At 40.0% G+C, this 22546-nt stretch overlaps 1 protein-coding gene across 1 annotated transcript in view; it reads left to right on the plus strand.

Annotated features, from left to right (window-relative positions):
- The window catches only part of cep350 (centrosomal protein 350), a 37249-nt gene extending 15074 nt beyond the window's left edge, over positions 1-22175 (plus strand). The window contains exons 16-38 of the mRNA XM_059340804.1: positions 1192-1382; positions 1686-1849; positions 2274-2384; positions 2558-2698; positions 2871-3007; positions 3236-3343; positions 3444-3646; positions 3868-4082; positions 4275-4553; positions 4938-5087; positions 6759-6919; positions 8467-8589; positions 10833-11077; positions 11259-11458; positions 11742-11892; positions 12435-12595; positions 13258-13370; positions 13465-13526; positions 13622-15438; positions 15941-16459; positions 17051-17197; positions 17783-17905; positions 18691-22175. Coding sequence (XP_059196787.1) covers positions 1192-1382; positions 1686-1849; positions 2274-2384; positions 2558-2698; positions 2871-3007; positions 3236-3343; positions 3444-3646; positions 3868-4082; positions 4275-4553; positions 4938-5087; positions 6759-6919; positions 8467-8589; positions 10833-11077; positions 11259-11458; positions 11742-11892; positions 12435-12595; positions 13258-13370; positions 13465-13526; positions 13622-15438; positions 15941-16459; positions 17051-17197; positions 17783-17905; positions 18691-18861 — 5692 coding nt within the window. The 3' untranslated portion in view covers positions 18862-22175. The remainder of the gene's footprint in view (positions 1-1191; positions 1383-1685; positions 1850-2273; positions 2385-2557; positions 2699-2870; positions 3008-3235; positions 3344-3443; positions 3647-3867; positions 4083-4274; positions 4554-4937; positions 5088-6758; positions 6920-8466; positions 8590-10832; positions 11078-11258; positions 11459-11741; positions 11893-12434; positions 12596-13257; positions 13371-13464; positions 13527-13621; positions 15439-15940; positions 16460-17050; positions 17198-17782; positions 17906-18690) is intronic.
- The last annotated feature ends 371 nt before the right edge of the window (positions 22176-22546 follow it).

Raw genomic sequence — 22546 nt, forward strand, 5'->3', positions numbered from 1 at the left:
CATTTGGTCATCTTAGTTGTTGCTGTCCCAACCACTCAAAAACTTCCACTTGGTTTATACTTTAAGCAGCCAGAGGTTAATTTATCTGGGCATGACTAATTCCTGAACATTACTTGCAGAGCCCCAGTTAAGGCTGCCAGTCCAAACAGTCTTGTGGCTTGCTGTAGTGTTGAAGACCTGAGGGTTTAAGCAGCCGTATAGTGCCCAGCAACAGGACCAGGCCGCAGTTCCACCCAAGACAGAAAACAGTGGCTATTTTGTTTTGGGGGCCTGCAGGGTGGTTGGTCGGGTCAGCCAGCTTCACCACAGCTTGGGCCTGCAGCCAAAGGAAAGGAGAGACGTTTTTTTTTTTTTTCTTTTAATCTCAGTGCCCAGTAGTGACATCTGAGCCCTCTAATGGTACTCTAAAGCCCAGGTGGCAGATTCCTGCCACTCGGTGGAGCCTGTGTGTGTCTTACAAGATAAAAGCAAGACATTCAGGCAGGATTGTGTCCTTCTTAACACCTTTTACAAAGCAGCTACTTGTTTATATTTGGTGGTGACTTAGTGTTCATTGCTGTGTTATATTTTCTAATTACTGCACATGTGTCATTATAGGTCTCAATAAGTTATGTGAGCTTTTGGCAGAAGGCATTCACTTTTGTTTCTGTTATGGCATCCTCATTGCTCATCATAATGTTGTATGAGGTTATTTGAATTGAGTCTGATTGTTATCCTTAGAGACAAAATGTACCTTAGTCTGCAACCATTGATGTGAAAGCAGAGTGTATCATGATCTCTGTAGACATCGTCTTTGGCCTCTGATCATCTCTGAGCAGCACAATATAGCCATTCATAGTGTGGGCCTCTCACAGCAGGGTTCTGCTGCCTCAGTCAGTTCTAGGGTTTGCTGCATGAGGGGCCCCCTCTGTCTTTATCATTTGGTTTTACCCTCTTTGCAAAGCTTATAACATTGTGTGTGATTTAAAACCCTATTTTAGAAAGTTTTTTAGGAAGCAATAAAATGTGTTGTACTGAATCTATATGTTTTTAAAACCATCCTGAAATGTGATACATTTAAGTCTGGTACCCATCAATGTGAATGCTAAAAACATATCCACTTTAGATATGTTGTCTGGTTTCGCAAAAGTAAGCGATCTTTGATGAACTTTCTTGAAATTTCTTTCTTTCTTTTTCTAATTGAATTTCTAGTTTGGGACTTGACAGTAGGAGGTCTACAGCAGCCAGACCCAAACAAGCATCTCCATCTGGCTCTCCACACCCTGGTTCTCCTATAGGAGCAGGCTCTCCCAGTGAGCCTGTGAGAAGTGGCTCTCTGGGGGCAAATACCCCAAACACGGCCACCACAGCTCGCAGTGGCAGGGCAGAGACCAAGACCACAGGTAAATAACACGAACAATATAATATCAAAACAAACACACCAATGTTTTGTGAAGCAGGACCTACATGATTGGTTTAATGGTTTAAGAAATTTGCTTTTAGCTTGGCCCTGCATAAAAAAGTGTACCAAGTCTTACCTTTAGCTGACATCACAAATGTTAAGATGAAGAAGAAAAGATCTGACGGTTGCAAAGATGTTCTCCTTAAACCTATTTGTGAATCATGTTATTCTCAAGTGCCACATTCCACCATCATCCCCTTTTATTAATGTCTCTCTCACCCCATCCTCCCCCTCTTTCTCCCAGGTGAACTACAATATTCGCCTGCTGTCTTGCAGCAACGTATGGCAGCAGAGCTCCAGTACCTGGAATCCATTGAGGAGTCGGTCCGACAGCTGGGGGATGTGGAGAGGGTGATGGGTGTGTCCATGGCTCAGCAGGAGAGTGTGTCATTGGCGCAGATGCTCAAGGTGAGGAAGGGGTTTTTGTCAATGAGAGTAACAAAACGGTGTAGAGTCGAGGTTTTCACAGCTTTGAAAGACAATTTAAACTCACACTTCTCTTTTTAGTTGACACAGTAATGATTTTATCTTTTTTTGTATAGCTTAATCACTCACTGATTCTTAGACAGCACATACTCTAAGCTGCACCTTTATGTATAAGTTGCAATATCTGTACTTTATCGTTTACAATACAAATGTTAATTACAAATGGTTAAGAATTCTCAATGATTTTATTTATCGGGGACTTAATTTAATTTCTCCTGCATAACATTTACATGATAAATACTTTTAAGAGCTTTTTTGGCCTCCATACATTTCAGTGAGTTACTGCCTCACTAATGTCTTTATTGATGCGCTGTATTGACCTGCTCTCTGAACTTTGACCCTGCAGGCCAGGCAGCAAAGCCACGCACGTGACCTCTACGAGCTGAAGATCAAGGCTGAGAGGGAAGCCTTGGAGACACAGCTACAGCTGGAGGAAAACAGGCAGAGAGTGGCCAGGGTATAACTACACACACACACACACACACACAGATCATCCGTCATCAGTTTAGTCTCACTAACAATATATATCTCCATTTGTAGATGATGGCTTTCTTACCTTTTGAATTCTAATTTATGAGGGCTTTTATTTTTCTGTGTATGATGTTCATTCTGTTCATCTTCTTTTTCTAGGCTCATATAGAACTGAAGGAAAACTTGGCTGCAAATCAAAAGGAGACCTTGGAGGGCCTCCAGGAGGCGACTACTAAGATGATGAGTCAACAAGCTGAGACAGCACGGTACACAGCCGAAACTGCCCGAAACATCAAAGAGGTTAGCAATCTCTGTCTGGAAAACAGCCTTGTCTACATTTTATAACAAAAGCTGATTGATTGTTGAGTTTCAGTAAAGAAATAACGACACAGGCATAGAAGAAAAAGTATAATGTCCAATATTAGACTCATTAAATCACATTTGGTCTGTTTGTTGTGTTCTTGTCTGTCAGATGACAGAATTGGCACGGTCGCAGATAGCAGGAGCTCTGGTTGTCCCTCCTGATGCTTCTGATTCCTCCACTGTGGACGAGAAAGAACAGCAGAGCTCCTTTTCAAAGCAACGACAGGACAAAACTGACTCTGACAGGTAAACTCAAAACATCTTTAGTGAAAGAACTGGGTTTCTGATTTTCTCTGCATTCTCTTTTTCCTTGTAAATTTGACTGTTTCCAGAATGGACTATATCATATCACTAATTGAGGATGATCTAGAAAATGCCTCCTGTCATCAGTTGAAACATTAAGTATTTACCACTGATGCCTTAACTGAGCACCTGTTCTAAATATTTAAGTCTCTTCTGCATGCTTTCTTACAGCTTCCCTAGCGAGGTGTCAAGCAGAAGAGCCCGGCCGGAGGAACCGCTGTCTTCGCTGAACAGCCTCAGTCACTCTGATTCACTGTCCTTCAAAAGACCCAACCTCAGGTACCAGCCAGGCCTCTCGTGCAGTAGTTTTACTGCTTTCGTTTCAATTTGTGGAGAAATCTAAAGAGACGCCATGTCTGAACTTTGTCTCTTTTTTCAGTGGAGCTGATTCTAGCAGCCACCATAGCCCCTCGCATGCATCGTCAGACCACAGAGATAAAAAAGAAGGAGCAGAGAAGAAATGGAGGAAGGGCGGAGCCGAAGAGAGGGGAGCAGGCAGCAGCTCCATAGAGGAGGAAGTTCTGACCGCAGCAAATGATTCCCTCTGCAGTGACAGCATCCCTTCAGTAGTGGATGACAAAGGTATTGGGTGGCAAGCCAGGCTCTTAGTTATCATGTTTTTCCATGTGTACACAAACCATTATTTCCCTTGCATTCATTCAACTGTCAGGGGCTGCTGTGTCACCATTACTGAAATACTTATTACCATAATTTAATCTGTATTCAAGCTAAAACTGTGTGTACAGCCAGTGCCACCTAAAAGTTACACTCACACTGAGCTCTTATTTTTTTGGCCGTTCCAGGAGACAGTACGTCAGTGGCAACAGAGTACTCGCTCAAGTTTGATGAGTCCATGACGGAGGATGAGATAGAAGAGCGCTCCTTCCGCTCTCTGCTGCCATCTGAGGCGCACCGCCGTGGAACTATGGAGAAGAAGTCCCGCCATCATGACGAATCAGAGGACGATGGAGCAAATCACAACACAACATTGGTTTCAGGGTCACACAACATCTTAAAGGTGAGAGGGCAGCGCAGTCTTAACCACTATTAAAATGTGTGAGAAATGTTTTTGACAATGAAAGGTGGATGTGACTACTCTTTGACTTTTTTTTTGCCTGAATGTACCTTGGTGAGCATGTGCTTTGTGTCTTTCTTTTGTCCTCTCATACATAATTACTTCTCCTGTTTTTTCACCTTTGCACTCCTGCAGTCTCAGGATGCAAACATGGCCTTTTCTGGTGGACAGGACAGCTTTTCCCAGTTCACCATGGACATGGTGCGTCAGTACATGAAGGACGAGGAGGTAAGACTGCAGCACCAGAGTTCTCTGCTGCATCTTCGTCAGAAAGCTCTCAAAGAGAAGACCAGAACTGAGCTGGCCTGGCTCGAACACCAGAAAAAGAGGCTGAGGGACAAGGGGGAAGATGACAAGATGCCACCCATCAGGAAAAAGCAGAGGGGCCTTCTGATAAAACTACAGCAGGAACAGGTACATAATATTCTTTTAAATCTCTTTTAAAAACTCACTTTTATCAATTGGCCTTCTCTTAATTTCCTTTTATTACTGTTGTATGATTACCTTGTTGTGATTGGTGATTTTGAATTTTACATTTTACATTTTACATTTTTTGTTGTGGTTACATTTTACATTTTTTAATGTAATTTCTTCTTGTTGTTTTATTTTGTTGTTGTCAGTAAATTGTATTTGATATGTTTTATTTCTGTTGTACAGCACCTTGTAACTTGCTTTTGAAAGGTGCTATATAAATAAAGTTATTATTATTATTATAAAATGACATTAAGTAACAATTGAGCTTTGGAGTATACTGTGATCTTAACCATTACTAACTTACAAACTTACTCACATTCCCAGGCTGAGATCAAGCGACTTCAGGAGGCCAACAAAGCAGCCAGGAAGGAGAGGCAGCTGTTGCTGAAGCAGCAGGAGGAGATTGAGCGGATGAGAAACTCTACACTCCGACTGAAGGAGCGTCTCAAGTGTGCCGGGGGCGAAGCACCACCTGTAAGTAGTGCAACAGACACAAATCAGTAGTATATAGAACCCAGAAGTGCATAACAAGTTCTTTGCTTGATATATAATTTTATTATTGTAGGAGTGGGGTCACATTTATGTTTCACACATCACATATTTCCTATCTTCTTATTTCATATTTTACCCTGAGGTTATAAGGCAACCATTGGGAGCTTAGTTTAAATGTTTAAAGAAAGGGAAAAAAAGAAAATTAGGGGAATAACAAAATTAAAAACAAACAAAAAAATGATAAAAAAAATATAAGCGAAAATATCTAAGATAAATAAAATGATTTTTATCATTATACAGACACAGACAGTAATAAACAATATCCAGATCATAGCAGCATAATTATGTTAACTGAAGGAAGTGCATCTTATAATAACATTTTAGATAAAATGTCTAAAGTACTTGGGCAGTTTTATAGATGTCCTACCATTTATTACATGATTGCTTTTTGGAAATTTTCGGACTTCTTTGGCAAACTTTGGCTCCCAAGCCTGTAGTATTCAATTTAAAAGTAGTATTTTCTGCACATTATTTGTATCCAAAATGTGAAACTTTTCTGCAGTTTTCTTTTTGAAGTTTACAATTTCAAAACTAGAAGATGATAACAACTGTACATTTGTTTTATAAATTGAACCCTTTTAATATGCTTAAATATGTTAATTTAATGTTATGCTAGATTAATCATTTCTTAAAAAGAGAGTCTACATTTTTTTTCCCCTTATCATTAGTACAAAATGGCATAATTATTTACTTGACACCTCCTGGGGAATTACAGTAAAATATTTATAAAATTGCTGCCCTTTAAAACAAAGCTATATGCCCTATATTCTAATTGCTATAGAATTCTCATCAAGAAAAAACTAAAAAGTGCCAAAGATGTAAAAGTTTTACTTGAGTTTTCCGAGATTTTTTTGTAGCTATTTCACCACCACAAACAGTTTATTTTAGTTTGTCCATCTTCATTTTTTTGTGCATTGACTTACAATAGTAAATGCATTGTATACTATAAAAATCAACCTTATTTTGCAAACATACTGTCTGTATTCAAGGTAATTCCAGAGGTTTCTGTGGTATATCATCACAATGCAACCAAGCAAATACATCCATGGTTAGATGGAAGTAATTTCCTTAAAACTCTTTGCTCACAACTAAAAGGGAGATTAATAGTAATATAAGTTATATTTACTTTGATTTTTATATATCACAGATTTTATTTTTCTTCTTTTTGTTCTACCAGCTCCTCTGTAATGTCAGTTCCTTAAAAAATAAAACTGCCACTAGCTTGAAATTACAGTCTGCTCCTGTGCTAACCCTACATATAAGATATCAGCAGAATCATGACAAAACACACAAGTTTTAGGACCAAACTGCTATATTGGCTAAAAACGCACAGTCACGCATAATTACATGTGTGTGTGCGCTCGCGCATTTTCACATGAACATATAAGGTGGCTTCTACATACTACTAGAGGAACAGATTGATTTGAAAGTTTTCATTTCAGTATTGTTTTCTTCTACAGAAGTCGAATCTTAATGGAATCAAGAAATGAAAAAACCTACTTATAACTGTTGAACATGCTGCCATGTTCCTCTTACACTATTTGGTGTCACTAATACTTGGCCTGTCTGCATGTCCATTTATCCATCCTCCAGGAGACTCCTGTGTCAGAGACCCCCCTGTCCGAGACCGCCTCCCCCAACATGAGACATGCAGAAGATATCCGCAGCCCCTCCCCTTCGCTCTCCATCTCTGGAAGTGAGACCAGCAGCATCATGCAGAAGCTCAAGAAGATGCGCTCTCACATGGATGAGAAGTAAAGACTTTAATTTTTATATAATGGTTGCACTCTTGCTGCTTACTGAAAATGTTACATGTTTATTATCACTTACCAGCGTTTTTTAACAGTGCTTACTCTAGAATTTCCCCGCTGCCTTTTCACTTGAGGTTTGCTTCTTTTGTGATCATCAATCTACCGTTTTTTGTTATTTTTTGTTGTTTTGTTTTAGCCCACGTTTTCCTTTAACACACAGTGTGTGATACAGGCTATAACAATTCACTTCCATAACACAACCACATAGTTTACACTTGATCAGAGGTTGAGTTTTTATAAAAATTGGTGAAGCTAGTCAGAAATCTTCTTATTCCATACACACGATCTTTACTTTTACTAGCAACTAAAGCAATGAAAACTACTCAGTGCATGCCATCTTTTCCCTGCTGTCTAAAAAAACTGTGTGTCTGTGTGAATGCTGTGGATGTGAAGATAAGCATGCTCCATGTTGTTCTCCCACTATAGTATTAGAGAGTAGAGCGTATCCACACTCTCAATTTCAACTCCCCCCTTCCCTTCAGATTTGCACAACCTATAAAAGTAATTTGTAGGAGGATTTACACTAAGAGTTATCCGTTTCAGTCTCACAAGTTTTAAACTAATAACGGCAGACATTAAATAATTGTAACACTGGAATCTTGATAAAGCAATTTCAGTTGCAGAGGCACAGGTTTTTTTTTCCAGAAATTTCAAACCTCTGTTGTGCATTCCATCATTTTTATTACTCCCACCTCCTCTTGTGTTGACAAGTAACTACATGTACTTGGAGTTACTCTACATCCTCCAAGGTTTTAGACTTGGCCGACAGCTTTGGTCAGGTGATTGTAGAGCGGCTCATGACCGGGCAGCTTCAACAAGTGGGTTAATTGTTCTGGGATTTAGGATTAATAACTTGGCTATAAATCACAGGCCTTCCTTGATAACACAATTTTAGGTCTGGATTTGTTTAAATGTATACTAGCAGCACCATTTTGATACAATTTGAAATTAAGAAACACCTCAATTAGGTTAAATCATTATAAAATGTTACTTTTAAGAAGATATCTGATCATTAGTTTACTGGCTTGCTTGCTATTTTAATAAACTATCAAATGTTTTTTCACTCTGTCACTCTCTATAACCACTGTCCTGCTGTTGATCAAAGCCAAAGCAAATGTATGCTACACATTAATCTTGACATAACACACTAACAAAGTTGTAATCACTTCATCTAAGGTTTGGCAGTGATCTTATCCCCAACAAACCCTCCGCACTCGATGCCCATAATTTAGCTAAAATGTTTATGGTCTCCCAAACATTTATAAGTAGCCATATTCCAACATGAACCTGACAGACTGACAACTTGCAATAAAACCACATTTGCTCATATCACTCTTCTCTCTCCCTTCCTCTCTACTTGTCTGTTCCCTCTACATCTCCTGTGTTTTAATGTTTTTCCTCCTCCCACATTGTGTGTTGTTTGTTTTTTCCATACCCACGTTTGTGTGACTCTTTTGACTCTTTGTCTGTTGCGTGCTTGTGTGTTGTAGACACTGTTCTCCTGTCCACTACTTCTTCTCTGTGTTCACGGCCCACCACTGGGCCTCCCTCAGTGTCTGTCTTCCCAACCTCCACCCTAAATTCCAGCTCTTTATCTACAACCAGTTGGTCAGGTACTGTACAGTGCTCTCTACCTCTTCCCCAGCACTTCCCCACGTAGCCCTGCCCTGCCTCACCTCTCCCCACCCCATGGAACATGCTTGTGTTCATCCACTGGCACTGGGACCTTGTAGGGGTGGGACGGTGAATGAATACTGACTGAATGTGCTGGTTTGTTTTTTAGGTTGGAGTTTGTCTGGCAAAGAGTTTGAGTGAAAGCTTGAAAAGTGCCCAGGGAAGGCTGCCTGATAAAACAATCTAACCTTTTGACACTTCACTTTAAATATAATATCATTTTTATGCCAAATTTGCCATTACTCTGTGCATTAAATATTCTGGTTGCAGAGTGATTTTAAACAAAGTGGCTTCACTGGGAATATTAAGTTGATATAGATTTTTAGATATAGATTTTTATATAGATATAGGTTTTGTGAATGTTAAAGGTTATGTTTATTTTAATGGGAGCCTTCCTTGTTGTATGGGAATCTCAGACTAAATTCTGGGATTTCACTGATTTCTGTGGTGTTAAATATGTGACTCTCCCCCTCTTTCTTTCTTGCCTCTTTGGAATGAATGTTGCAGTGCATCTCTCTTCAAAGTCCTTAATGTTGTGGCTGCTGGCTGGTCAGCTCCAGCCTAGCCGTTGATACAAACTGTTCCGAGATTAAACCCCACTATGACATGGAAGCAAAGTACTTTTGCAGAGACCAGACCAGAGATAGAGTGGTCTATCTCTTTAATGATCCCTGTAAATCTTAACTAGCCCTCTTTATTAGGTAACTGTTGCATAGTATTGGATAATAAGTACAGATGGTCATTGGCTGTAATAGAGTTTGGGAAGGCACTAAAAGAACCCCCCAGTCTGGATCGTCAGTATCTGGCCTGTCATCAGTATACATTAGGTCAAGAGAAAGGCCTCTAAATTAGATTAAGGCTAAATAATACTGCACTGTAATGGCACCCTAAGCTGTGGGGGACCACATTACACAACAGCTTTACCTGACTGCACTTTATTCTGATCTACAGATATATCTGTGTATAAGAGACTCTGTGCAAGTTGGATTTAGAATTACACATTCTGTTGTCTTTGCTAGAACAAAGAGACACTGTGTCTTGTTATCATCATTGGTGTACTAAAGAGTAGGGATGTTCCTAATGATTAATTCCTCTGATCTTTAATCAGAAGTTTATACTTAGACAAGTTTAATAGTCAAAAAGTAAGAAAACAATAAATAAAAACATCAAAATTGAGCACAATTTAATGTAAAAGTTTAAAAATGGTCAGAAAGAAAATCCTGTTTGTATATAAAGAGCCATTTAAAATTGTCGATGATGCTTTTAAATAACCAAATCATATTTAAAATGCTGCTGAAATGTGCTGCCCTTTGCATCATGCATTATGAACATTACACATTATTCTACAAAACATGACCACAACGTACTGATTGAAAGTTATTGAAAACATAATTTAGGAAAATAAATCTTTTGGCATTATACCTGATTATTAACATTAGTAGCTTGTTTTTTTTATAAAGCAACATTGACAAGGAAGACATTACATTTCAATATGTAATTTAAAAAGCTTAATGAATAATAATCATTTCAATAATACGTTTAACCGACTTGTATTTCTGGTTTGCATTTAGGGGTGGTAGCAAAGTTTTGTCAACTAGGTTACCACTGGCTTGAATCCCTACTGAATTAAACTTTTTTTGAAGATTCTTTTCTATTTTGTGAAACTGCTACATATGTTTGAGGTATGTGTGACTGCACCCAATCAGCATTCAACCCCTGGGTCTCAGTCTGATGCATGAATCTGACATCTTCACTGTTATTTTCCTCCTGCTCTCCTTTTCTCCTGAGTGTCATCACTTTATGCCTGTGTATTTGATGGGTGCTTGTACACTTCTTTATTTGGATGATTACTCCAGGGAAAGTAATAAATAAAGCATGTATTGGGTGTGTGTGTGAGTGTGTTCGCTTCTCTGAGGTTTGAGGTGAGTTTTCAATGATAAGTGAATGTCCAGGTGATTTGGGTCTGCTTGCTTTGGTCATGTTTAACATTCCTTATGCTAAATGTCTTTGTCAAATTTCTCTTCTCTCCTTCTTAAATGCCACCTTACCTTATCCCTCATCTTCCTTTCTCTTCCCTCTATATTCCATTTCCTCACATTTCTTCTCACCATCATCTCTTTCCCTACTCCTTCCTCATTTTCCCATTCTTCTTTCTCTTCGTTCTTACCATACCCTTCCCCAGGTTTCTGACAAAGCGGGAGCAGCAGCTGATGCAGAGGCGTCACCATGCCGAGGAGCTGCTGCAGTGGAAACAGCGTCTGGACCAGGAGGAGGCGGAGGTCCGTAGGATGGAAAAGGAGGCGCTGGCTGTATGGGACAGACAAACACCTCGGGACAAGGCAGAGATTCAGGGAAAGGAGGTCTCTGACTTTAGTCCCAGCCCCAGTCACCATCGAAGCTCAGAGCCTAGGACTGATAGTGAGAAAGGTGAAGCAACAGGAATGACTAAGAAGTGAAATAATCAATATACTGGATGTTTTGTATGTACTGTATACAAATATATATTTTACCACAGCTGTAAGGTGCTGAAGAAGCTCGAAACATATACCTTTTTTGTCAAAAGAAAATGCGAAATGACTTCATGTTTATTTGTTTTACATGTTTTCAGAGTATGTGAGTGAGGGTGAATGTTCCTCAGCGACACCTGAGTCCAGTATACACACAGAGGGACCGGGGTCCCAGCAACCGGGAAGCCCTACTTCAGTACGACCTGCATCAGTCCCAAACACACCTCTGGCCTCCGTGCAGAGCAGTCCTGCAAATTACAGCCAGGACTTCACGTCAGCTTCCCGCTCGCTGAGCAGACAAGTACGTTGTGTTCTTGTCTTTTCTTGTTGTATTTCATTTATTAGTTCCATCTCTTTAGTGGTTTAAATGTAGTTGCTCGCCTCACTTTTAGAGGCTGTTAGAGTTATTTGTAGTCTTTCACTGATCTAAAATACACAAAGCTTTATTTTGTGTGAGTAACCACACATCTGTTAGTTTATCGTGCATTTAAAATATTAATCCGGGCATGCTTCTATTAGTGCATCTGACTGTGTTGTTATATCCTGAAGTAATATTCTCTTCCGCTCCTCCTCCTCCCATTTAGTCTCTCCAGTCTCCGCTGAAAAGCAGCCACAGCCCTGCTGCCTCTCCTTCAGATGGCAGCAGCAAAACCAAGATGCAGCTTCGCTCCTCCTCCCGGACCGCCAACCAGGCCCCCACTCAGCCCGCTGAATCCCCCATGCCCACACAGACTGGTGAGTTCCACAAAAACTCACATATACTGGATGTGTAATATTTTTTGGGGTGTATTATAGTTCCTGGTAGTTCTCAGAGAAGACGGAAGGGGTACAGTCCAGAGAGTGGATGTAATGCAGCTATATTGCTGGCGCTGTATAGTCAGGCATAATGTGATGCTGCCAGGAATACATTATGCAAGCACTTCCCTGATACCTAACCTGCTTAGCTGTGTGATAGGAGGAAAGAACACTTTGCATTGGACTTAGTTACTGCACCAGCAAAGATAGTTCTGAAAGGCCAGTTTTGTTGCTGAATGTGTTGTGTTCATTTTTAGGCCACTGTTTAAACCTTTAATCTTTGTAATACTGTTTGTCCATTGTGTACAAGCCAAAGCAACATGCACAAAAATGAACCTTTCTAAGTAAAGAAAATGTACACTAATCTCCAAAGAATTGGGTTTGAGTTCGAGTGGCCACAATGTTGGATTACCTTTGCTAATCAGAGATCTGGCACTTGTTTCACATTCTAACTGTGATTTATCATCAAAATTTGCCTTCAGAACCCATTTCAGACCAGAGTGACATAGAGAGCCGTATCAAGGCCCTGAAGGAAGAACTCAGAAAGCGAAAGTTTATGGCCTACCAGCTGAAAAAAGAGCAGAAGAAGAGGAACAAGGAGCGCCTGAAGGCACAGGAGGCCAGCCTACTGAAGCAGCTGGAGGTAAATATGTATGATTGTGTGTTTGGTTGTGTGATTGAATGTTCAAAAAACCTTGGATGAAGGCATGAGATTATGTGAAAATATCCAGATAATCAAGCTCAAACATGCTAGAAATGGCACTCAAACATACCGGAATTACTTTAATTTACATTTTGTTAAGACAGCAATATTTTTATTAAATGGTGGTCACAGAGATGAGACTTCAAATCGAAGGGAGTCTGCAGGGCAGACACCTTTCTCCAGCAGGTTCTGCAGGTCTCACTTTTCTCATCGTTCTTTAGTTTGGAATCCACGGTATTTCCACACATCGATATAACTTCATTTGGGGGGATACAATCAGCAAGCTGGGCTTTCAGCATTGGTGACAGGCTTAAGATTTTGGAATGACTGGAAAGTTTCAGAAATACCCCTTGTGGCAATACAACATACATTTAGAAAATCAATGAAGTACTGTATGTTAGCGTGTGAGGTTAATTGCATTGGAAATTTACGACAATCAAATTTAAAAAAATATTTTTTTATTTTTTATCACGAACCACAAAAAAATATTCTATCATCCCATCTCCCTTGGATGATCATGTTTTTGTTAATGTGTTTGAATCCATGAAGTGTATAAGCAGATTTTGTCATATCTTAACTGTTATCTCCGTTTTCCTTTTCAGAGCTATAACAACTACATCGAGAAAACTAAGGCTGAGCTGAACAAGGAGCCAGACTCAACACCTGATACAAAGTCCCAAATCAACAATTCCATCTCAATTGCAGTTACTCACAGGTACCAGCTGTAAAAATGACAACATAGTATCCTATACTTTATTATGTGTAAGATAAGATTGATGTTCAGTTAAATGCAAATTCTTCTTTCTCAGGTCTGAAACCAGCCAAATCTCTGACGCTGAAAAGACGCAAATTGATGCTTCATTAGATCAAAGTAAGTGAGATACTTATAACTAATACACTCTGTTTTTTTAAATGTGTTTTGACATAGATAACCAATAATAATGTGACACTTTCCTTTAATGACAGATGCTGTTCATCAAACTGATCTTAGTAGATCCACCTCAGTGCCTGAAGAATTGTCTGATGAAGACCCACCAACAGTCACTCCGACCCCTGTATATGGCAGTCCAGAGGGTCTTAGACCTCCCTCTAAGGAAGCCAAGGCACCAATGATTGAGTCTAGAGATGAGATCAGTCAAAGATCCGACATTCATGATGAGCTGGAGGTGGAAGTAAGATCCACATCTGAGGATTCTGAACATCTTCTCAAACTGGAAAAGGAAGACAGACTTGACTCCAACGATAAGCTGTCTACTTCTAAGCAGCTTTCCTCTCCGTCTGTTTGCCTAGAGCAAGACAAACAAATAAAGGAAACATCTGAAGCTGAAAAATCTAATATTATTTCCTCTAGTAAATCACATTCAGCCGCAATGGACATCAAAACATCACCTCATCCAAGCTATAGTTCTGCATCCAGCAACCATTCCTGCTCTCCTGACTCGGTTGCCTTTTCTTCAAAGAAAGAGGCGTCCATGAAGGATGTTGAGGCGTCTTCTCCCATAGCAGATGGTCATCACGATTACTTTGATTCTTCAGCAGATTCTTCTCCCCGGGAGGAGCGTCACAGTTCGAAACCTGCCTCTCAAAACTCAGTTTCCACTACTGACATCAAGGGCTTGAGAAAGGACAGAGCTACACCGTATGACAGCCAGGACGAGGAGGTAGAGGAGGAAATAGCTGAAGACTTGAGTCACCATTCAGGCATTAGTGAAGCTAGCCACCTATCTGGGAGACTGCTGGATCTTCATAACCGCACAGAAGACTCCAAACATGACAACAAGGATATTGTTAATTCCAGCCACTCACCACCCATCTCTCCCTTGCAGACCGCCCTCTCTCCTGTTGGAGATGAAATGCCAAGTTTTACCATCGGAGATCGGGTCCTTGTCGGTGGTGTTCAGCCTGGCACTCTGAGATTCAAAGGTCCAACCAGCTTTGCTAACGGCTACTGGGCCGGCGTGGAGTTAGATAAGTCTGAGGGCAGCAACAACGGCACTTATGACGGTGTGGTGTACTTCGAGTGTGATGAGAGCCACGGTATCTTTGCTCCTCCAGACAAGATCACACACCTGCCAGACAAGTATGAGATCTACACAGACACCACAGAGGATGAGGATTCGTTCTTTGATGGTCTGTCAGATAAAGGTGGAGATAAACATAAAACAGATGAGCACAAATCCCAAAAACAAGGAAATCTGAATAGTGAAAATGAACAAACATCTAATAAGGTCTTCAAGTCTGAAGATAAAAAGGTAACGGATGAGTCTGTTCAAAAGACTGGATCCAACCTCAATTCACAGCATCACAAAGAATCCAAGCATCCTGTTTCTAATGGCAACAGTAGAGAGATAATATTGGATTTTGAAGATTCATCAACAACCCTCCTCATCTCTGACTTGGACCAGATTGTCCCGGGGAAGCAGGGTCAGAAGGAGAGGGAAGAGAAGGAAGAGGTAAACTCACAACAACAGTTAAGTCCTGCTGAACTCTCCACAGACATCAGGGATGAAGAGGGGAAACAGAATGACTTACTGGACACATTTGCAGACAATCTCCTCAACAACTTTATGAAAGACACTTTGATGCAGTTTGCTGAAATTAAAAAGGCCAAAGAGCAGAAGATAGAAGCTGCCAACCAGATAAATGGAGACCTGTTTGGTACAAATGTAGAAGAAGAAGAAGAATGGTTCCCTTCAGTGCAACAAAAAGACGGTCTACCCTTCTTCCTACCTACAGAAAAAGGAGGAGAGGAGCTGTCTTCTCCAGAGCTCTGCAACCGACCGGTGAGTGTATATTTCAGATTCTTTAAAAACTAGTTTAGAAAACTTGAACATAAAAATCAGCAATATGTGTCTCTACATATGCTGTAGTATCAAAAACACAATCAAAATGTTACTGTTAAAGTAAAAAAAACTTTAAAAATGTGCTGTACATGATTGAACTGTTGAATTGTCATTGTGTGGAAACACCAGCAATGACCTTATCAAGTTTCTGACAAACAGAACTTGTTGATTTGACCTGCAGAACCCTTGTTTCCAGTATGTGCTCATCCAAAGTCCAACTTTATGTTGACAGACTTTATTGAATTTGGTGTTCTTTGCTGAAAACCCTTTGTGTCTGAAACATCAGTATGAAAGAAAAAGACTACATCAAAAGTGTAAGACTATAATTTATGATGGGATGTTCTGTCATAGTGTGGTTAGATATTCATATTTATGGAAGGTTTTAGTCTAATATTGGAAGTGAGCCATTAAATATACATTTACTGTATTTCTTTCACAACAGGAGAGTCCAGTGTTGGGGGCCAGCGGTCAGGAGGAGCTCGCCAAGCGACTCGCAGAGCTGGAACTGAGCCGTGAACTGCTGGATGAGCTGGGTGACGATCAGGACTGGTTTGATGAGGACTTTGGCCTCAGTTCCCGTCGAGAACAGCAGAGACTCAAACAGAAACAGATAGAGGAAGAGGAGGAGGCGAGGCTGGGGAAGTCCAGCTCATCAGCCCTGGGGGGCCTGGTGTCATCAGGTGGGGAACAGCAGGTTAAGACTCCACCTAGACCTGAGCTGCCTCTCCCCCTGCCCCCCAAACTACCTGAGCAACCTGCCATGGTGGTGCCCCACTCAGCCACAGTGGTGGAGAAGATGGTCCATGCTGCCACTCAGGAGATCTGGGAGAGCTGCGGCCTGGGGAGGGAGGGAGCGCTGACCCTCACACAACTGCCAAACCCTGAACCATCAAAAGAGTACCTGGGTAAAGAGGCCAGCAGCCAGGACCAGGAGGCCCTCTGTATCCGCAGCTACAGAAAGGTGAAAAGCAAAATTTGCAAAACTTCAAAAAAATAAGTATAAAACAAATCAACCATAATAAGATGCATGTGTATTATAACACAATACATAAACTTGAGAAGAAGTAAGCATCCTTTACTTTTTAAATCCCTCTATCATACTGGTGAAAATCAGCACACAACTCTCCTGCTTCAGTAGCGCTAAGCTGCTGCAGTGTAGGCTTGAAGATAGCACTTAGTCTGAGTGAGTTCACGGAGGTTAAACACCAGATGAGTTTCCATTATTCATCAGAATCCTCTCTGATCAGCATCTTGATATTTTCAAGACTACACAGCTATATCAGTTGCCTTTGTCTCACATCTGTGAGATATCTTTCTGCTACTGACAGACTTCACACTCCAGATATTGCCTCAGCTGGTCAGATGATTTGCTTAGAATGCAAATTCCAGAGCTGTTGAGCAGTAAATGTTTATGACAGTCACAATGCTATGTCACTCGTTTATCTTCACCTCAACCCGAGAAACTACTGCAGCATAAAAATTCAGTTTTATATTCAATATGACATATTTAAGCACAAATCTTCATATCTTACCGCTCTCTGACCCTCCCCAGGCTGTGTATGACCTAACGTGGGAGATGCTTCAAGAGATCTATGCTGAGGACCCCAATGCTAATCAGCCTCAGTGGGTCAAACCCAGACGAGTTAAGTCCTCCTCCTTCCACAGAGTAAAGACACCAGGAGACCTCACCAAAATCCAGGTACAGTACTACAGGACAGTTGGAGACACTAACAGAAAGAGACACTACATTTAAGGCCTTTATACACCGGGGGTGTTTTATTTTCTCTCATGGGAATTTTAATTTGCACATCAACAATATTGCATATACACACATTATTATACAGACATTAGGTTCCCAGTAGTTGGTCCTCTGCCTGTGCAAATCTATTAAAACTTTTTTTTGGTAAGTAATGCAACTTTCACAGACTTGAATTGCAGCTGATTTGAATAGTTTTTGCTAAATATTTGCATGAGTACTCTGAATGTTCATGTCCTTTATTCTTCACATCCCCAGTGTGTAAAGGCCTTTATGTGTCTGGACATGTGCCTTCTTTACACACCCCCACTACTAATTTTGTCTTTACATACTTTATACATTTTATTTTCTTACCTTAAAGGTCACTAGTTTAGTTACAGTATAGTTGGTTTGTTTCTTATGTTCCAAAGTGACTTTCTGCATTTTTAAAGATTAATAAGCAGTAATAAAGTCCTTTACAGTCTTATAAATTCAAATGCCTTTTACACACCTGATGACATAGTGGTGTTGTTTTTCCTTGTGTTTCAGGAATTCATCTCAGCAGAAGTGCTGAAAATGTACGGTCTGACAAAAGATAACAACCAGAAGACTGACTGGCAGAAGATGCTCAAATTTGGCAAAAAGAAGCGAGACAGAGTTGATCACATTCTGGTAGGTTACAAATTAAATGTTTCGGGGGGCTTTGTGTGTTAATTGAAAGGGGCATCAGTTTCATATCTGGGATTTTTTTATCAATTTTTTCTGTCACCAGGACAGAAGAATGAATATACATTAATTTGTAACCCACTTGTTCAAGATCACTGTCATGTATATTGCATGTATCAACTTTGAGTGAAATTGTCCCTGTTGTCTTTCCCGTGCAACTTTATTTTTATTTGGATGATATAATTATCCAAAAGAGATTTGACTTGTCCCCATATAGTTCCACACATGTACAGGGCTTGCTGTGGCTCAGTTGGTAGAGTGGTCGCATACGGACAGGATGATTGGCGGTTCGATCCCTGACCATGGCGGCCTACATGTCGAAGTATCCTTGAGCAAGATACTGAACCCCAAATTGCTCCCGATGCTGCGTTCATCGGTGTGAGAATGAATTCCCAATGGTGGCAGGTGGCACCGTTTAGGGTAGCCTCTGCCACCAGTATGAATGTGTGTGTGAATGGGTGAATGAGTGCAGTCTATGGTTTAAAGCACTTTGAGTGGTCACAAAGCGACTAGAAAAGTGCTATATAAGTGCAGGTCCATTTACCATTTACAACAGTGAGTGCATTTAAACATGAGTTTATTACATCTTATATTTACCCAGCCCTGTAACTGTGAATGATCGTGTGATCTTTGCATAAAACTGAAAGCGGACATTAAAACATTAAGTTGTGAAGTACAAACAACAGATGTTATTCACTGTGCTGCAGTACCTGACCCTTTTTGTCTCTCAGGTTCAGGAACTCCATGAGGAGGAAGCCCAGTGGGTCAACTATGATGAGGACGAGCTGTTTGTCAAAATGCAGCTGGCAGACAGCATCTTTGACGCTTTGCTGAAAGACACTGCAAACGTGCTGACGCTAATCTACGACAAGAGGGCCAAAAGAGAAAACACCCTCTCCTGACAGCTTTCCTGCTTAAATTTTTAACTACAAACCTCTAGCTCAACCCCAGTCTTTCCTCACCCCAGTGAACTCCAGCCAACTTCCCGCCGCTCGGTCTTCCACCAGCTGATGTGCCAACAGCAACCCTCAGATGCCTTCAGTCCTTCAGCATTACCTCTCAGCTAAACAACTCCTACTTATTCCTGTGACGCTTATTTGCTGAATTTTGCTTCAGCTAACTGTAGTAGCGGTTTTATCATTTCTTCTACACACAAAACGCCTCTTGAGCAATCCAGCCTTCTTAAACCTTAACACCACCTAGTCTCAGTTCTCACCTCCTGGACTGGCCCTTTTGTAAATGCCAGTTGGAGAAAGAGTAAATGTTTTGATAGGATGGACTGTGCCATTTATTTGCATTGAAAGTCCATAATGCTGCTAAATTGATCGTTCCACAGGGGGACTGTAATATAAAACCCACCTGGAACAAAAGTAGGTTGTTATATTTTCTATTGAATCTTAAAGTAAATATATATATATGGATTCAAAAATGGTAATAGAGTAGCAAAAACTATACAGTGTAGTCCATGAGTGATTTGACAGTGACACATTATTGTGTTGGCTTCGTAATCCAGTTCATTGAAATTAACAATGACTATGAGGATAGACTTTTAACTGAGGGTTTTTACATCCATATTGGGTGCTCAGCTATCAGCCCCCCATTTGAGGCGTCTGTAAGCCTGCCTTAAATTTAAAAAAAAATGAAATGGCTGAAGTCTATGACTGACAGACATTGCAGCCATCTTCACTTCTTGTTTCTGTGACTTTTTGCCTGAAGTTTGGTCTTCAGCAACTTCGACACATACTCCATTGAACTGATGTCAGTAACTGGTTCAGTTATTTACTGTTTGGACCCTAAAAACTCATCATTGTCCTGCTTTGGCTTTAAATTGGGGGAGTATGTATATGTGTTTAAAAAAGCTGAGAGTCAGCACTTTAACTTTATAATCATTGTTGAATTTTAAATCCAATGTGCTGGAGGAGAGCTGAAACAGTAGAAACTTTTCACAGATCAAATATTGTCAGACTGCGTTGTATCGGAGCGTCACTGATATCAGATATTGTATAAAACATTTTGCCTCCATAATTATATTATTTATTGCGTGAAAATGATTAGTGGAGTAAGGAGTATTTTGAATTGTAAATGATCTTGTCAACATATAGAGACAGAACAGATTTTAACATCTAATGAAATTGTAAAAAGCACAAACAGAAATGTGAATGTGAACATGGCAATATATTATGTAGGAGGTTTAAAGAATGCTAAAAAAAAAAGAACATGGGGAGTTTCAATATTTAAACATTGTGTTAATGATTAATTCATGTTCTGTATGAATTTTATTGTGGCCACAACTGTCCAGTTGGTCAACACAACCACTGTGTCCCACCTTCGTAGTACATATAAACCGTGTGCTTGTGTAAACAGCTTGAAAACATCTCACTCAACCAGCAGAGAAATGGTTTGTCCAATGATTTGCAGTTTCTTGCTTTTTTCTGTGTTCTAACTGAAGCTTTTGCACTCCATTCAACATTGTCATTTTAGTATGCATTCAGGCTTTTTTAGCACACAACATACTCAAAACACAAAATGTAGTATGAAAGTTGGACACAACAGCCTGGCAGTAGGCCACACTTGATGTGTTTCAGAATTGCATTATAGGACAGAAGTGAAATGCTGGATTTGAGTCTTACTTTTCCTAAAGTCCATTACTAGCAAAGGATGTTGTCTTGTTTCTTCATCAGTAAAGGTGGCCAGCTGAACATCTGCCCAAAAAACTGAGTCGTGTAGCAGCATGGGCGTAGGCTACGCTTGCTGTGAAACATTTGGCTTTTCATTTATCAGCAAGTTCAAACCAGCCGTCAGAATGTAGCTTGGCAATGTAGGCAGAAAACAGACAGTCTTTTCTCAACATTCGGTTTAAGTGCCTCTTTAAGTTGTAGATTTATAACAAACTTTGTTGATGTCTCAACACCCTTTGGACCTATTTTCTTTGAATGTCTCTTTTAACTGCTGTATACTAGCGTTTTGTAAATGATCCTTAAATGACCGCTCTCTCTTCTAACCGGTTTGCCAATACTTCAGTTTCTGCCTTATCAATCTTTCTGCACTGTAGTACAGTTGGGGAAGTGTTTTTTTTATTAACCTTCTCATTTTTCTGTGTTTCAGTCTGAGGAAGTGTTTATGCTGAACAGAATTGCTGACTCACTCTTAATGTTACCTGCTTCTTCCTCTTCCATGTCACATCTGCATCTGTGCATATAGACACAGTGGAGTCATTTTATCAATAAGCTGTATCAGGAACTAGATTGTTGACATGCCACACACACACAAAGTGAGTCATGGAGCTGATGGGACTGAGCACGTAGGACTGTATCCAAGGGCTTGTTTTCGTCCTCACTGTCAGCGCTGCTTTTGGTCCAACAAACTGTGTATAAACTTATCGTGGCATGTCTGTCGTTAATCTTCACTGACTGTTTGGAGCTAAAGTGACCTTAAAACTGAGTCTGTTTTTCTACCATCAGTGTTTTAAAAGATGTGTATGTTCAAACTGTAAATTATATAATGTAGAAAAAGACCAAAAACATTTGTCACCAACCTCTCCATGCTGTATGACTTGTATGTCTTGTCTGTAGGCATATGTAACTGTTATGGTGACTTGGTTAGTACTTTAGAAACACTTTCTGCAAGGCTTTGTTGCGAACCCTCTAGGATTGTCCTCTTCAATTGATTGTATGTGGGAGGAAGTTAAGTTCCCCTCTGTAACTATGCAGTACTTGGTCTTTTGCATTGTTTTATATGTATGGACCAAACAGCTTTGACTTCTGCTGTAGTCTGTAGATTAACTAAATTGTCAAGAAGCATGAAGCTGTTTGGTGTAGGGCGGAGGTGCTTCTATCTACTGGTGTGAGGTCTGTTTTACTCACGGGGAGATGCAGCAACTTCACCTTTCAATAAAGTTTGATCCGAATAACTGAATTTAAAAAAAGTAGGCACAAAAGATTTGATTGTCAGATTAACCCAGTCAGACTAGATTTCCCATTTTTGAAATGTTTATGAATATTTATAATAATGTGTTATGAGAGTGCGCCAAGTGCACTTGGAGACTTGTACAATTCTTTTATGGGTGTAAATATACTGTCTATCCTATCTGACCCACTGTTACTGTAACCTGAACTGATTGTTGTAAGATAAAACACTGTTTACTTTGCAAATATGTGCAAAATATATATTTGTTAACTAAATCGAAATTGTAAATAAAGCTTTCATTGTTTCTAAAGCAATGTCGACTTGAGGTGTGTTCTGGTTTACAGTTTGCAGTAGTTACCAGTGTTGCTGCACTGCATTCAAATACCTGAAGGAAAAGTACTAGTACTACTCTGAAATTACTCCACTACAAGTAAAAGTCCTGCATTTAAAACTAATTAAGTAAAAGTATCAGTATTTAAATGTACTTAAAGTATCAAAAGTAAAAGCAATGATTATGCAGAATGGCCCCACTCAGATTGTGATGCATATTCCAAATATATTATTTAATTAAGGTAGGGCTCATTTTATCTACTTAAACTGCTATGAGGTTTAATTAAAATGTATTATTAGTGTCTAATCACTTTATATGATCCTGTTTTTTATGTTAAATCTTGACCTGAA

This window comes from Centropristis striata, chromosome 9 (genome assembly GCF_030273125.1).
Source record: "Centropristis striata isolate RG_2023a ecotype Rhode Island chromosome 9, C.striata_1.0, whole genome shotgun sequence".
Classification (NCBI taxonomy): Eukaryota; Metazoa; Chordata; class Actinopteri; order Perciformes; family Serranidae; genus Centropristis; species Centropristis striata.